The sequence below is a fragment of the Ananas comosus genome, linkage group 8 (genome assembly GCF_001540865.1).
Source record: "Ananas comosus cultivar F153 linkage group 8, ASM154086v1, whole genome shotgun sequence".
Lineage (NCBI taxonomy): Eukaryota > Viridiplantae > Streptophyta > Magnoliopsida > Poales > Bromeliaceae > Ananas > Ananas comosus.
In genome coordinates, this window is record NC_033628.1 from 13,327,616 (window position 1) to 13,341,152 (window position 13,537).

The window sequence follows — 13,537 nt, forward strand, 5'->3', positions numbered from 1 at the left end:
TAAAATATTGTCAGTGGATTAAAAACATTTGCAATGGAATACGAAATAAGAACAGGTTTGTTCCATGAATTGGCTCTGCAAAAGTACATACGAGGCCAATGGCGTACCAAAAGCCCAATACATGGATCAAATAAAAATTAAACAACATAATTGGCTCCAGGTTTGCAGCAATTTAACAGAACCCAAGTTCGCAGCTCCATAACCAGATTAAACCTCTACAATATAAAGCCAATGTAACCCTTTTCATTTTTTTTTTATTTTCTGAAACCGGATCTAAAGGCATTGTACATAACACTACGTTCAGGGAAGCTAAGATCAGCGGTACCCAGCTAACAAAATTGGAATTTAAACCGCAAAATCGACTCCAATTGATCGGATTCACACATTCCAACAACAAAAGAGGCATTTTGAAACCAAACACCGAAAAAAAAAAGAAGCTGAAAAATGATAATTAAACGATACCCAGAAGCACATATTTGCTAAAATACGCAAAAAAAACATGTAAAGATCTCAACTTTCACACAAATATGTGGAAATTTATGCACGCTTACTTGGATTTGGGTGCGAGCATTTTGCTCCTTCACTGAGGAAGAGTAGTGAGAGGTTTCGGAGAGTTGGATAGTAGGAGAAGAACAAAGAAGAAGAAGAAGAAGAAGATAATGATGAGGGGAAAAGGGAAGGAGTTTTTTTTTTTAATTATAATTATTGTTTTTTATTTTTATTTTGAGCCAATTATTTGTCTTAGTGTCAAAAGAAGTTAGTAGTTGGCACGAAGAGTAAAAGTGTAGCCCAACGCATCTCCCCCTACTCGTGTGTATAATAGTTAATTAATTAATTAAGTAATTAATTAGGTGAGTAGTCACTAAATAAACAAGTACATGATGAATAATTAAGTTTATACATTATATTTTGGGAATAGAAGAGAAAGACTTTTTGGGATGTGGCTTTGTTATGGTATTGCTCAACATTAATGTCCGTGGCTTTCTTAATTTATTAAGAGTGAATTAGTGTTACTCTATATAGAAGGGGACGATTTTCTTTTTTTTTTTTTTTTTTTAGGAAGTTAGTTTTTGTTCTTTGAAAAAACCTTTACATGTTCAACTCATGCCTCTATCTACCATGCGTTTATACTTAACAAGACAATGTGAATAACATATAACTAATTCATGATCAAATACTTAGATGATGTCTTCTTCTTTTTTCTTTTTTTTTTTTTTTTTTGAGAGATAGGTAGAATACTATCCGCTTCGTTTAGAAATAAACTTAGCTAGAAAATATGAATCAATTAGGATTCGAACTTGGGTCTCGGATACCGACCACCACACCCTTCGCCACTTGCTCTAGGGACGGTCGGTACTACTTAGATGATGTCAAATGTAATGCTCCATATTGAATACGTACTTTACGTAGTTTATCTCTTGCTCACAAGCTTAACAGCTTACTCATATGATACAAAATTTACGTCAATAATATAATATGTACGTGTGTCGGATTTACTGTCTTTGTATAATCTTGGTCCAAAACTTGTAAGTTTCGGCTTCCAATTTGCCAAAAATTTCTTGAAACCCACGAAATGCCAAAAAGAAGTGGTTATAATCAGACACCTCAACTTATATATATTGTCTATCAATATAAGGAAGAGAACAAAAAACTCAAGCAAAGAAATCATTGCATGGAGAGCCCAAATAATGATGTTTGCATGACACCTACTAAAATGACTTCATTCTAGTTCATCCAAGTCATTAAAAAAGTAAAGTTAAAAAATTTAAAAAACTTCAAATACTATTCTTGTAATTTTACTCATTCTCACTTTGATACTATATGGTTTAAAGCGTATCGATTTAATACCCCACGGTTTCATTTTTTCTCTTTTTATTATCCCTTCCACCACTAATTTTTTTCGTTAAATCAATGATAAAGTTAAAACTTAAAGGTACTAAAATGAATATTCGATAAATTTAGGTAAGATATTTGAAGTTTTTTGTATGTCATTTAACGAAATATTAATGGAGGAGCCGACGAAAAAAGAAAAATAAAACTACAGAATACTAAATTGATACACTTTAAACCATAGGATACCAAAATGAGAAAGTACAAAACCACGGGAGTGGTATTTGAAGTTTGCCCTAAAAAATTCTAATGCATATTTAAAAGTGCGACGAGAACTTTTGAAACAAAAGAAAAAAGAAAAATCCAAATCTGATGAGAAGACGAGTTGTAGTCATTATTGTATTAGTGGAATAATGATTTCGACTCTTCCATTCTTTCTGTTTCTCTTGCGTAGATTTTGTTCTTAACAATTACTAAAGCAGATAAATTCATAATATGCTTTTCTTAAACAACACTTTATAAAAGCTTGGGGTTCTGTTAATGATAACGTACGTAGATTAAAATAATAACAAAATAAGCCTTATATCTCACTTTTGATTAGTGCATGCACTTTCCCTCTCACATGGTGGACCAGGTCCACGCAATGATAATTTCTCCTCTTCTATCACAAGGAGATCGAACAAGAAGGAGCAGCATGTACCGACTGTTCCTGACGCAAATGGTAAAAAATTTGATGGTTGACATCCGGGATTCTAAGTTTAAATTTTAGTTGATTCATATTTCTAACTAAGTTTATTTCTAAATAAAATAAACGTAACAGATAGCATGCTACTTATCTCTCAGAAAAAAAAAAAAAGAAAAAAAGAAAAAAAAGAGCAGCATGTGCTGTTCCACGAAGTACACGGACGGAGAGTAGTTGGTCAACATTACAACTAATGCATGCGTAGATCATCATCACCCCATGTGGTGTATNAAAAAAAAAAAAAGAAAAAAAGAAAAAAAAGAGCAGCATGTGCTGTTCCACGAAGTACACGGACGGAGAGTAGTTGGTCAACATTACAACTAATGCATGCGCAGATCATCATCACCCCATGTGGTGTATAGTTGGATGTTCATTTCATAAACCCACGTACCATGCATGACTCGTATATTATAGCACGTCTGTTGACCTCGTTTTTTTTTTTAATTTGATTTCTCGTTCTAATAATGTTCTTTTCCATTGATTCATAGTTGGCGAACAGATAATCAATCAATTTTTAGATAATATAATTGCATGAGTTGCAATTTAAGGTTCACTTACCTACCAATCTTAGTTTGAAATTGCGCCAATTAATAATGGGCGTTAACTTGACCCTAATTTGCGGGGTCAATTTGGTTTGCAAACCAGACTTGATCTATTCGACTTGATGCATCGGGTTCGATTCAGTCGTTCGTTATTATGGTTTATGAACAAGGTTCTACTCTTTAGCTTCGTGATTTGTGGTAACACATGCTTAAACATGGTGGCCACGTAAATATGTTCGTATGGAATTTGTTTGTAACTATAGCATGTTCATTTCACTGCAACTCTGTAAGATACACTGAATGACAATAAATGGATCATTATTTATATACGGTATTATTTCAATCTCAGTTGTGGGAGGTTCTTAATTACTATTTTCTCCCTCAATGTTTTCACAGTAGTAAAGTAAAAGTTTTGTTAGAAACTGGAGTGTTTTTCTTGTTTGGCAATTCAAAATCATATTTAAATTTCTCGCCAAAATTCACAGAATAAATTCGTACTTTTCCATTTTCTCCAATATTTGGCATGTATTTATCAGAGTAGAAAAATTGTTTTACGAGTCAAACTGAACAGACACTAAGTCTCATAAAATGCATATATTTCCACAGGACATATATAGGTAGCAAGGCCAAATGCAACACAGCAAATTAATACCAAGTGAATTACTCCACTCAAATTCCAGATGCAGATCTCAGAGAAAGAATGAAAAGAAAAAAGAAAAGAAAAAAAAAAAAGGGAGGAAAAATTCCAGTTGCAGGTGGATCTCAATGTGGATCATTTAGCAAACCGAAAAGGACTTAATTAAGAGTGAAAAGGATGCAGCTGTTAGCACATCGCAACCGATAAAGACGCTGCAATTGTACTCAAAAGAAAAATAAGAGGTTGCAACATTTAGCTTTGGAAAAGAAAAAGATAAAAGAGATCGCTGCAGTTTCGTCTCCTAATTATCAATGATTAAAACACCTTCGACTTGTATAAGATTTTGAAGATATACAATTTTGTTTTTCAAATATAGCATTAAAAGATGGCTATAAAAAATTCTGCAGACTGATTGTATCATGGAAAATTTACTCCCAACTAACAGTCTCAGGAGAGAGAATGGTACACATGACAATGTAGGAAGCATAGGAATAGGAATAGGAATAGGAATAGGAATTAAGCTCTACTGTGGGATGAAGAGGGTATGGTCCCCCAGGAGGAGAGCTAATAAATATTTCTAGAGATCCGAGAGACATTCCATGTGGGATTCTGTTCCCATCATTACCCACTTAGCGTAATTTAGCAGCTGATGCTCCCTCGACCCACTTCCCCCACACCCCTTAGCATCTCAAAATTACTATTTTATACAAGTAAGTTACCCATCCTGGTTGTTATTAATTACTATGAACTATGCAGTTTGGGTAGAAGAACACCACCAATTATTAAATTGGACTCCTATGACCTATCACAGTGTTATCTTGCCCAGTCTCTTCAGTGCCAACCTGGCCTGTGGAATATTCCTTTCTCACTTCATAAGGCAATGATCAATTATTTCCAAATGATAAGTGGTGGAAAGTTATTATAATAAGTTCTAGACACCAAAGGAGCAGCTCCAACTTGAGCTTCTAGTTAAAGCTGTCCATAAATTCTGCAGAAAATGATCATATTTCCCGAATAATTGTTCTTAAATAGTACCTTTGCAGAAGCTTTAGCCGCGCTAGATAGAGCGTTTGGCCTTGCTGGAGCTTTTATGAAAATATTTTTGGAATACAGCAATTTAAAGAATCGCTAACAACTTTTTCATAGAAAACCCCAACAACTGAGCTTCATACAACAACAATGCGCTTGACTAGTGAGCAAGAAAGGATCAAGGCTAATAGAGACATTCATAAATGATTAACGATTTGAGTATCCGATACACAAGCAGAGGATTCAAAAGGAGGTATCTAGTCAAAGAACAAGGCTAAGAGACTAGGCACTGAAGAATCTACCGTGGCAACACCTCAATAGGCCTGTAGGAGTATGATAGGAAGGTTCCTGGAGATTCGGGCAGAAAACAATAAACTATAGAGATAAAGCTAGCTAGCAATGTGAAGGGAAATTTCTACCTGAGAAAGTACCCAGTTCAAATAGTAACAGGGAATATGTTCTCAGATCAGGCCAAGCCAAAGCATGCCCTGCTGAAGCTGGAGTTAAAGTATGTCTCTAATTTATAGGAGAATGTCAGTTTCACATGATAATAGCTATAAGTACCCATTAGGAGGGAAAAAAAAAAACAAAAAACAAAAGCTCATGAGTTTCCCAGAGTCCTTGCCCAAGAATCTCACGAGCGACTTATCTATATACAAGAAAAAGATATCGGAGCTTACTTTGTTATGTTATTGATGACTTCTTGAACAAATTTTTTACTTCAAGAAACAACAATCAGAAATTTGGCAGAGAAGGGGGTGATTGTTGGGACAATGAAATTCATAAATACTAAGCTAGGCAACTAGGTGACATTGAAATTGAGATGAATCTAAATAAAATTAAATCAAAAATATAGAAAAAGAAGATGAATCATAATTATCCCATAATCATAAACCAGCAATTGACTTTTCTCTCCATCATGAACAGGAACATAAGGATTTAAAAAGGAAGAATCCACTGCTTTTTCTCATTGCAAATACTTAAACAAGCAAACAAGACAAGATATACTCTCGGATCCACCCTGTGTTAAAAATCTATAGATATGCACTTAGAAGACTATTGCAAGCATCAAAACACTGGAATAGTAAGCACAAGAGACAAAGCACAACAAAGGTGAAAAAAATAAATCAAACCAAGTAGACATAGTACCATATTGGTATGAGAATGCTCTACTTCTGGTTGTTCTTCTTCTTAAGCAGGCTCCCAAATTTATGCAGCAAAGGTTTCTTCTTCTTCTGCAGCTGTTGTTGTTTGGTGGGTGAAGAAGCTCCGTTACCGATACTATTCTCTGCGGTCGACCCATTTGTTTGATCGAAACTACCTTCGTCCATCTTTGATTCCAGCTCATCATCAACTAACTCATCATCCTGCTCTTTCTCTGTGGCCAAGTCTTTTTCCATTACCTTGACTGGTTCTGCTTGTTCATCATTACTGTTTTTATCCTCCTCTTGCTGTCTCCTTTCATCTCGTGCAAACCCATTGGGATCTTCTACTTCGACTGACTTTTCTCCATTCGATTGATCCCTACTTTCTTCTTTAGGGCTTTTGGCTTTAGATTCTGCAAGCACTGCCGAAAGCTCGTCGATCTTCTCCAAAGCAGCTTTCTGTTGAATGTGGAGTTCATCATTCTCCTGAGTTATATTCTGCAGCTCATTTTCTTTGTCCAATAACCTTTCCTTCAACTGCAAACTCTCAGCTTTTGCTTCTTCAACAGCTCTCTTGGCTTCGTTCGCTGCAGATTCAACTTGTTTCAGTTTATTCAGAATCTCGGTTTTCTCTTCCTTCGCGGCCTGTGCTTCGTTTTCAGCACTTCTTACCACCTCCATCGCCTTATCAATCTCTGCTTTTAAAGCAACAATTGCTTCTTCTGATTGTTTGTTTGAGCTCGCAAAGTTAAGTTCTTTTGAATCCAGCTCCTCCCTATGGCTTTTGGCTTCTGTTTCCAGCCTTTCTATTGTTTTCCGAAGGCAAACAATCTCATAGTTCGCCTCATCAAGCATTACCTCGTAACTCTCCTTAGTGTTGTTCAGAGCCAATTTCAGGTCTCCGATCTGAGCTTTTGCATACTCAACCTCAGCTTCTTTCCCCAAGAACTTTTCTTGGGCTTCTCTGAATTCGGCAGAAACTTCATGAAGGGCAGAGGTCAAATCTTCCATTGCCATCTTTGCTTTCTCTCCTTCATCTTTAGTAGCCGCAAGCTCACTAACAAGCTTATTCCTCTCTTCCTCGAGGCTTTCAATTTTTGAACTCGCAACCTTCCCATTGTTCAAAGCCTCCACCTTTTCCTCCTCCGAAATTTGCACTTTATTTTTCAGAATTTCAACAGTCGTCTCGAATTCAAATACTTGCTGCTGTAACTCATCAAATCGCTGCTTTGATTCGTCAAGATCGGTTTTTTTACCAGCCACCTCAAGCTCCAAGGCTTCAATTTTCCCTTTCAGAGAAGCAATTTCTGATTCTTTTTCTTCCAGGAAAGCAATTTTCTCCTCCAGCTGTTCCATCGCGGAGGCGAGAGAATCCTTATTAGCCATCTCAGACTTATTGGCTTCTTCCAGCTGCACTTCTAACAGTTCCGTGTTTTTCTTCCATTCGTCTGCAAGCCGATCAGCTTCTGATTCAGCATTTTTGGCCTCAAAAGCCTCAGTCTTAAGCTCTTCTATCAATGCCTCCATTCGAACCAACTTCTCCTCCACAGCTCTTGCCTCCTCAAGCTCGCTCTTAAGCTCCGCGATCTCCAATTCCAACTTCTTAACAAGCTCATCGCTTTCATTAGCTTTGCTCTCCAAATTGGAATCGAGAAATGCTTTTAGCGAGCCGACTTCTTGTGAGAGGAGATCTGCCTTCTCTGCATTTGCTTCAGCTATTTTCATAGCCTCATCTGCATGGCTCAATGCAGCACTCTTCGCATCAATTGTCATCACTAATTCCTTCCTTAATTTCTCAAGCTCTTCGCTAGTGAAAACCAATGCTTCAATATCCATTTTGTGTTGATTTTTAATACTTTCGAGCTCCTTCTGCCATTCATCCTCTCTCTTTTGGGCCACGTCGATACCGACCTGCTCCAATTCGATGGCCCTGAACTTCTCAATCTCCGTGGCCTCTTCGGCATTTTTCTTAGCCAAAAGTGCTTCTTGGAGCTGTTCATTGGCCTCATCGGCTGATTTTTTCGCATGGTTCAGTTCTTCAACAATGCGGCTCTTCTCCTTCTCGACAGAAGCCAGCTGCTCCTTCGCCTTCTTTAATTCCTCTTGAGCAGCATTTAGCTGCGATTGCAGCTCTGATCCCTTCAGCAGCCGTGTTGGTTTCTAGAATTAAGACCCCAAACAGGAAATACTCATCACACTGCACTTAAAAAATTGGGAAATTAAGAGAAAATATTAGAGAAAGGTTTTGGTGCTCTACTTCTGGAGTGCTGCTGGTTTTGGGTGATCGGCGATCGACGGTAGGCTTTGAATCGACCGACCTGGGCGAGCGATCGATGGAATGGCGCGGATTTTGGGTCGGAGAAGGCGAATTGGGCTCCGATTTAAGTGATCCGGCCCTGCCTACTTTGGAAACCCTAGGAGTTGCCGGTCTCTCTTTGTTGTTAGAAGCTTCAGATAAACCAGATCTATTCAAACCAAAATACAACAATTGCAGATCTTTACCAACCGTGTTTCTTAAAGTAATAAAAACACTAATTCTAACAACAATCCACAACAAATCAGATAAGAATATTAGGGATCATTATATTAAACAGCAGATGTGGAAAGCAACTTCACAATCCCACAAAGCAGGTCGCAGTGGAAGTAGAAGCAGCTCAAACTAAGCGAGGATCAAGCAAACCACAGTTAAAAAGTCTACATTTTTAGCTCATATAAAGCAACAATGAGATCAAAGCCAATCTCAAATTGATGCGAAAATTCCTACAAATAAGCAAAATTGCTACAATGGGTTAAACTAAATCTCAGGCTATATATACATGAAATCTAACCCCCCAAAAAAGCATTTTTGGGAGGGAAAGTGAGATTAAATGAGATTAACCCAACTGAAACCTGGTAGATCTAGTGAGAGAAGATGACTCACTTCGATTTGGAGGGCAACATTGTCGCCATACAGATGCTAAGATGCTGCTGAGAATAGCAGGGGAGAAATAGTAATGGCGAGAGAGAGAGAGAGAGAGAAAGAGAGAGAGGACTGAAGAGAAGAAATAAAGCTGTGCGTGTGGAGGAGTTGCTGCGAAAAAGTTGGTAAAGAGGCGTTTTTGTCACAGAGAAGGAGAGAGAGAGAGAAGGAGCAAGGAGTAGTGAGTAGTGACAGAGAGAGTTACTTGGTTTTATTATTATTATTATTATTATTAATTATCATTTTTATATTATAATTTAATTTATGAGAATTATTTAAGTCGGTATTGGTAAGGGAGGTTGNGGGTCTCGATTGTGACTCGGCCCACCTGGCCTCACGCCACTTCGAACATGACTCGGCCCAACCCAGCCTCACGCCATTTCGAACATAACTCGGCCCACATGGCCTCCCGCCACAGGGCAGGATGCTGGCTCATTTAAGCGAACAATCCCCCCCCCAGCACCTGCACACATTTGCAGCATGCAGGAATCGAACCCGTGACCTCTAGCTCTGATACCACTTGTCGGATCGTTGGCGCTAACCATTAATCCCAAAAGCTTTAGCTGTTAGAAATACGCAACCAATTCACTTAAAGCGTACAGAAACAGCGCCCACGGGTCTCGATTGTGACTCGGCCTACCTGGCCTCACGCCACTTCGAACATGACTCGGCCCAACCCAGCCTCACGGCATTTCGAATATGATTCGGCCCACATGGCCTCCCGCCACAGGGCAGTATGCTGGCCCATTTAAGCCAACACTAATCAGTGTAAAATAATTATTATTTTTAAAAAATTTAAACTATTATAGAACAATTATATAATTTTCGCATTTTTATATTTAGCTAGGGCTACTTTCGAAAATCAGAAAATTTTCCTGTTCCTACATCCCATATGATAGGCTCAAATGTAAACTAGAATTAAATATAAGAAAATTAAAGGAGATTAGCTAGATGCCTACTGGAATTCGAATTCACAATCTCATACACTAATATCATATTAAATAATATAAAATAACTGTTATTCTTCACAAGCTAAAACTACCAGAGAATGGTGTAATTTTTATATTTTATCTTTCAACATTGGAAAAAGCTTCTGCAAAATCTCCGACATAGCTAAATATTATATTATTAGTTCCGAGAAATGAAGTCAAGCCATGCACCCTCAATGCCTTGTTAATTGTGGAATGTGAGTTTAGGTAAGCAAGTCACTTGACATGTTCCAAATTATAAGATACGTATATTAAATTAATGTAGGAAGAAACCTCAGGTCAAAACTTTGTGGATATGTGGTTAACCTAAACTTCGGTAGCTTCTCTAAGTTAATAAAACAAGAAGATCCTGACACTTCCAAGTATTGAAACATTCAAATTGAACCCTACACTTCACATAATAAACAAAATTGATTACCAAAGTGGTTGCCTGATCCGCCACCTAGAATTAATTGCTTCCCTATTTAAGACACCGAAGTCAAACTACCAATAAATAAATAAATAAACCCTCGTACTAAAAGGATTCATTAATTTCCTCATTAGTTCTATGAGAAATCAGGCTAAGCAATCAAATAAGAGAAATTTTTTTTTTTAAAAAAGAATCATATTAATGTACCTTGAATTTCCTGCAGAAATTGGGCTCACTCCAATCTCTCTCGTCGAAGTCCGCCGCGAGTTTACGGTCCTCCTTCCACACAATCGCCGTCACCGATGAGGTGAACACCACCTTCTCCATGGTCTCACTCTGCGCGCAAGCTTCGAGTACGTTGTGCGCAGCTCTCACTTCCACTTCAACCATGAATTCCTATAAAATAGTAAAATTTAATTTGCAAAAGTTAAATGCATACAGATACACGGTATATCTATCATTTCCTAACCGTTCATATTGTTACAGAGAAAATATTTTACCTATGCGCATGTGATCGATGATCCTAATTAAGATATGTTTATTTGTTCATTTTTTTTAAGCAATGAATAGAAACATTAATATTCGATTTACTATAGAGCATTAATCTCCTAATTTAGTTACCAAGATTTTTCATCTTGTGTGAGCACAAAGGCTCGTAAAAGTCATTAAATTACTTTTGGACCCCTGAACCATACGTACACACAAGCTCGACACAAAAATTAAATCACCGCATTTTTAATTAAGATAAAATTGTACTAAAGCCGCGCTCATAAATAGGCCATTTCAAAAGAAACCTCTTTTTTCTAAAAAAAAAAAAAAAGAATACTGAATTAGCTATTAGTCCTTAATTTATTGTTTTATTAAATTAAATAAAATAATTCATATGGTTGTGTTGTGTTCCCAACTTTTCTATAGTGGGGGAACCCCTTACTTTGTAACTCATGGTTGAAATAGGCGAGGCGGTCCTACGTGTCAGTTGATGATTGGACAGTTTCACTGTTTGCAATTTTAAAGGCTTTTTATTTTTTCTCAGAGGCGTGCTAACTCCCACCACGTGTTACCATTCAATGCATGAATGAAAATGTAGCTATCAGAGAAATAACAGCTGTGCCATTAATAAGCCAGGCCCAAGTTCACGCACACCAACTGTTTGATGTAATTCCCTTTAATATTCTCACAACAACTCGTCAAATGAAAATCATGGAATACCACAAGACGAACTTGTTTGAGAACGATTCATACTCACATCGTAGGTTGCTTGATGATGGTGATCTTGGTTTGCGGCGTCGAACATGTAGAAGAGCCCCGAGCATCCCCTCGCGGCGTCGACGATGCTCTGGTAGTCGAAGGGGTCCGATCGGAAGAGCTTCAGACGCTTCGCGTTCTCGCTCGCCAGCTTCTTCAATCCGTTCAACTCATGATCATCGCCGCCTAATCAATTAATCAACCCAACAACTCATACATACGCCGCATATAAAATTACCGACGTACGTGCTCCGCCACATATACCTGAGAGAGATGAGTAGCTGATACCATGCATAAAGTAAAGTAAATAGGGCCAGAAAGAAGGAAAGAAGGACCATGGGCATAGCGGCGGCTGACGGTGGATCCTCTTTGAAACATCTCCCGAGAGGCACGCCGAGTACACGAGGCGTCCATCCCCGCAAACGGTCTTAGAGTCCGGTAAGGCCGACGCAGGAGCCATTAAGGGTTGGGGAAAGATCAACGAAAGAGCTCTGAGAAAAGAAGAAAGGGAAGACTTAGGAATGTGGAAAGGTAGGAAGAGGATGTTAATATATAAATATGTATATGTGTGTGTTTGTAGATGGTATGAAAGGACTAAGAGGGGGGATTTAAATATTAAAAAAAAAGAAAAAAAGAGTGAGAGGAGCATTCAAAGGCGCGGGTGGGAAGTGGGGGGGTGGGGAAGAGGTATTGGAGCGTTGAGTGGTGTAGGAAGATATGCGCTGAGGAAGAGAGAGAAGGCGCGCGGGGGGTACAAAGAGCTGATCTTAATTTGATGAAAGAGAAGTGAAACATGGGGGGGGTGTGGAGAAAGTGTCTTGTTGGCCAACCGCTCGACCGGAGCTATTGCTGGCCCGGATGACGAAACCACCGAGGGCCGAGGCGTGGCGAAATTCGGCCCGAGCTTGACCTAACCATGTACGATCCGCCGAGTTGTCGGGAACAAATTAAATGTTTTATTTTATATTTAAATAATTATTTGAAAAGTTGAGAGCTTAGGCCATGTTTGTTTTCGAAAGATTGCAATGAGCAAAATTAAGGATGAAACGCGGAATAACACTCTAGGCGTAAGATTGTGAGTTTGTGTATGGCGCCAGCTAGCAATTTCGTTCTCTATCTCATAAAAGCTGCAGAACAGGCGTGTGCTAACAGCTCAACAAATTTCTTTCTATACTGTTCTGTCCTAACAAATAAATTCTTAATAGTGATCAATCAAACTAGATCAAATCAACAGAGCTCTCTTTTTTTCTTACCTTCGGAGGGTTCTAGATGGCGGAAGGTTAAATCTCGCACTTGCATATTTATCATGTTTGATTGGCAGCCTTAATAGAAGGTTACTTTCGGTTGGAGCTTATTATGGAGCTAACGGGCACTAATCAAAAATTGGAAAAAAAAAAAAAATTATAGCCCTTTTTGTATTGTACGATTATATAACCCAATAATTTCTCTAGAAGAAAAGGAACATTAGCCTTTTGAACCTTAGCCAAAGGCTTGGGTCAGGATTTAGCGTACTTTCTCTCTCGGCAATCACCACAGAAAGAGAGGTGTATCTCATCAGCTGTATTTGTACTTGGACTTGATTAAGCGTCAAAATAAGATTAAGGTCTATTTTGTTCGACCCATGCAGTTGGGCTGCAGCCTCCAACCACATTGCTAAACAATAATGGAAAAAATCCAAATCAAAATTATATATATATATATATATGAATTAAGCTCCTATTCTTTTAAAAGTACCAAATCATTGGTGCTTGTATATTTTCGGCTTTGGATTAAGGGATGTGCGGTTAGAATGATGTGGGAATATATATATATATATATATATATATATATATGAATTGAGCTCCTATTCTTTTAAAAGTACCAAATCATTGGTGCTTGTATGTTTTCGGCTCTTGGATTAAGAGATATACGGTTTGGATGATGTGGGCCCCTTAGAGTTGAGTGGGTGGTTGGTTGAATAGTATAATCTAACAGATAAAAATGATCAAAGATATAGATCTAACGATAAAA

General features: G+C 38.0%; 1 protein-coding gene and 1 pseudogene across 1 annotated transcript; both read right to left on the bottom strand.

Annotated features, from left to right (window-relative positions):
- LOC109714580 (WEB family protein At5g16730, chloroplastic-like) lies at positions 5,713-9,057 on the bottom strand. Its single transcript, XM_020239277.1, has 3 exons — positions 8,846-9,057; positions 8,183-8,390; positions 5,713-8,085 (listed from the first exon to the last, which is right to left on the bottom strand). The coding sequence occupies exons 1-3, from the start codon at positions 8,872-8,874 to the stop codon at positions 5,950-5,952; spliced, it is 2,373 nt and encodes a 790-aa protein (XP_020094866.1). The 5' UTR covers positions 8,875-9,057; the 3' UTR covers positions 5,713-5,949.
- LOC109714696 lies at positions 10,442-11,941 on the bottom strand (annotated as a pseudogene).

Coding starts and splice junctions, on each gene's coding strand:
- LOC109714580 (XM_020239277.1), bottom strand. CDS start 8,874: ATGGCGACAATGTTGCCCTCCAAATCGAA. Junction 8,391..8,845: donor ATGTTGCCCTCCAAATCGAA/GTGAGTCATCTT, acceptor TGGTTTGAATAG/ATCTGGTTTATCTGAAGCTT. Junction 8,086..8,182: donor AAACCAGCAGCACTCCAGAA/GTAGAGCACCAA, acceptor TCTTAATTCTAG/AAACCAACACGGCTGCTGAA.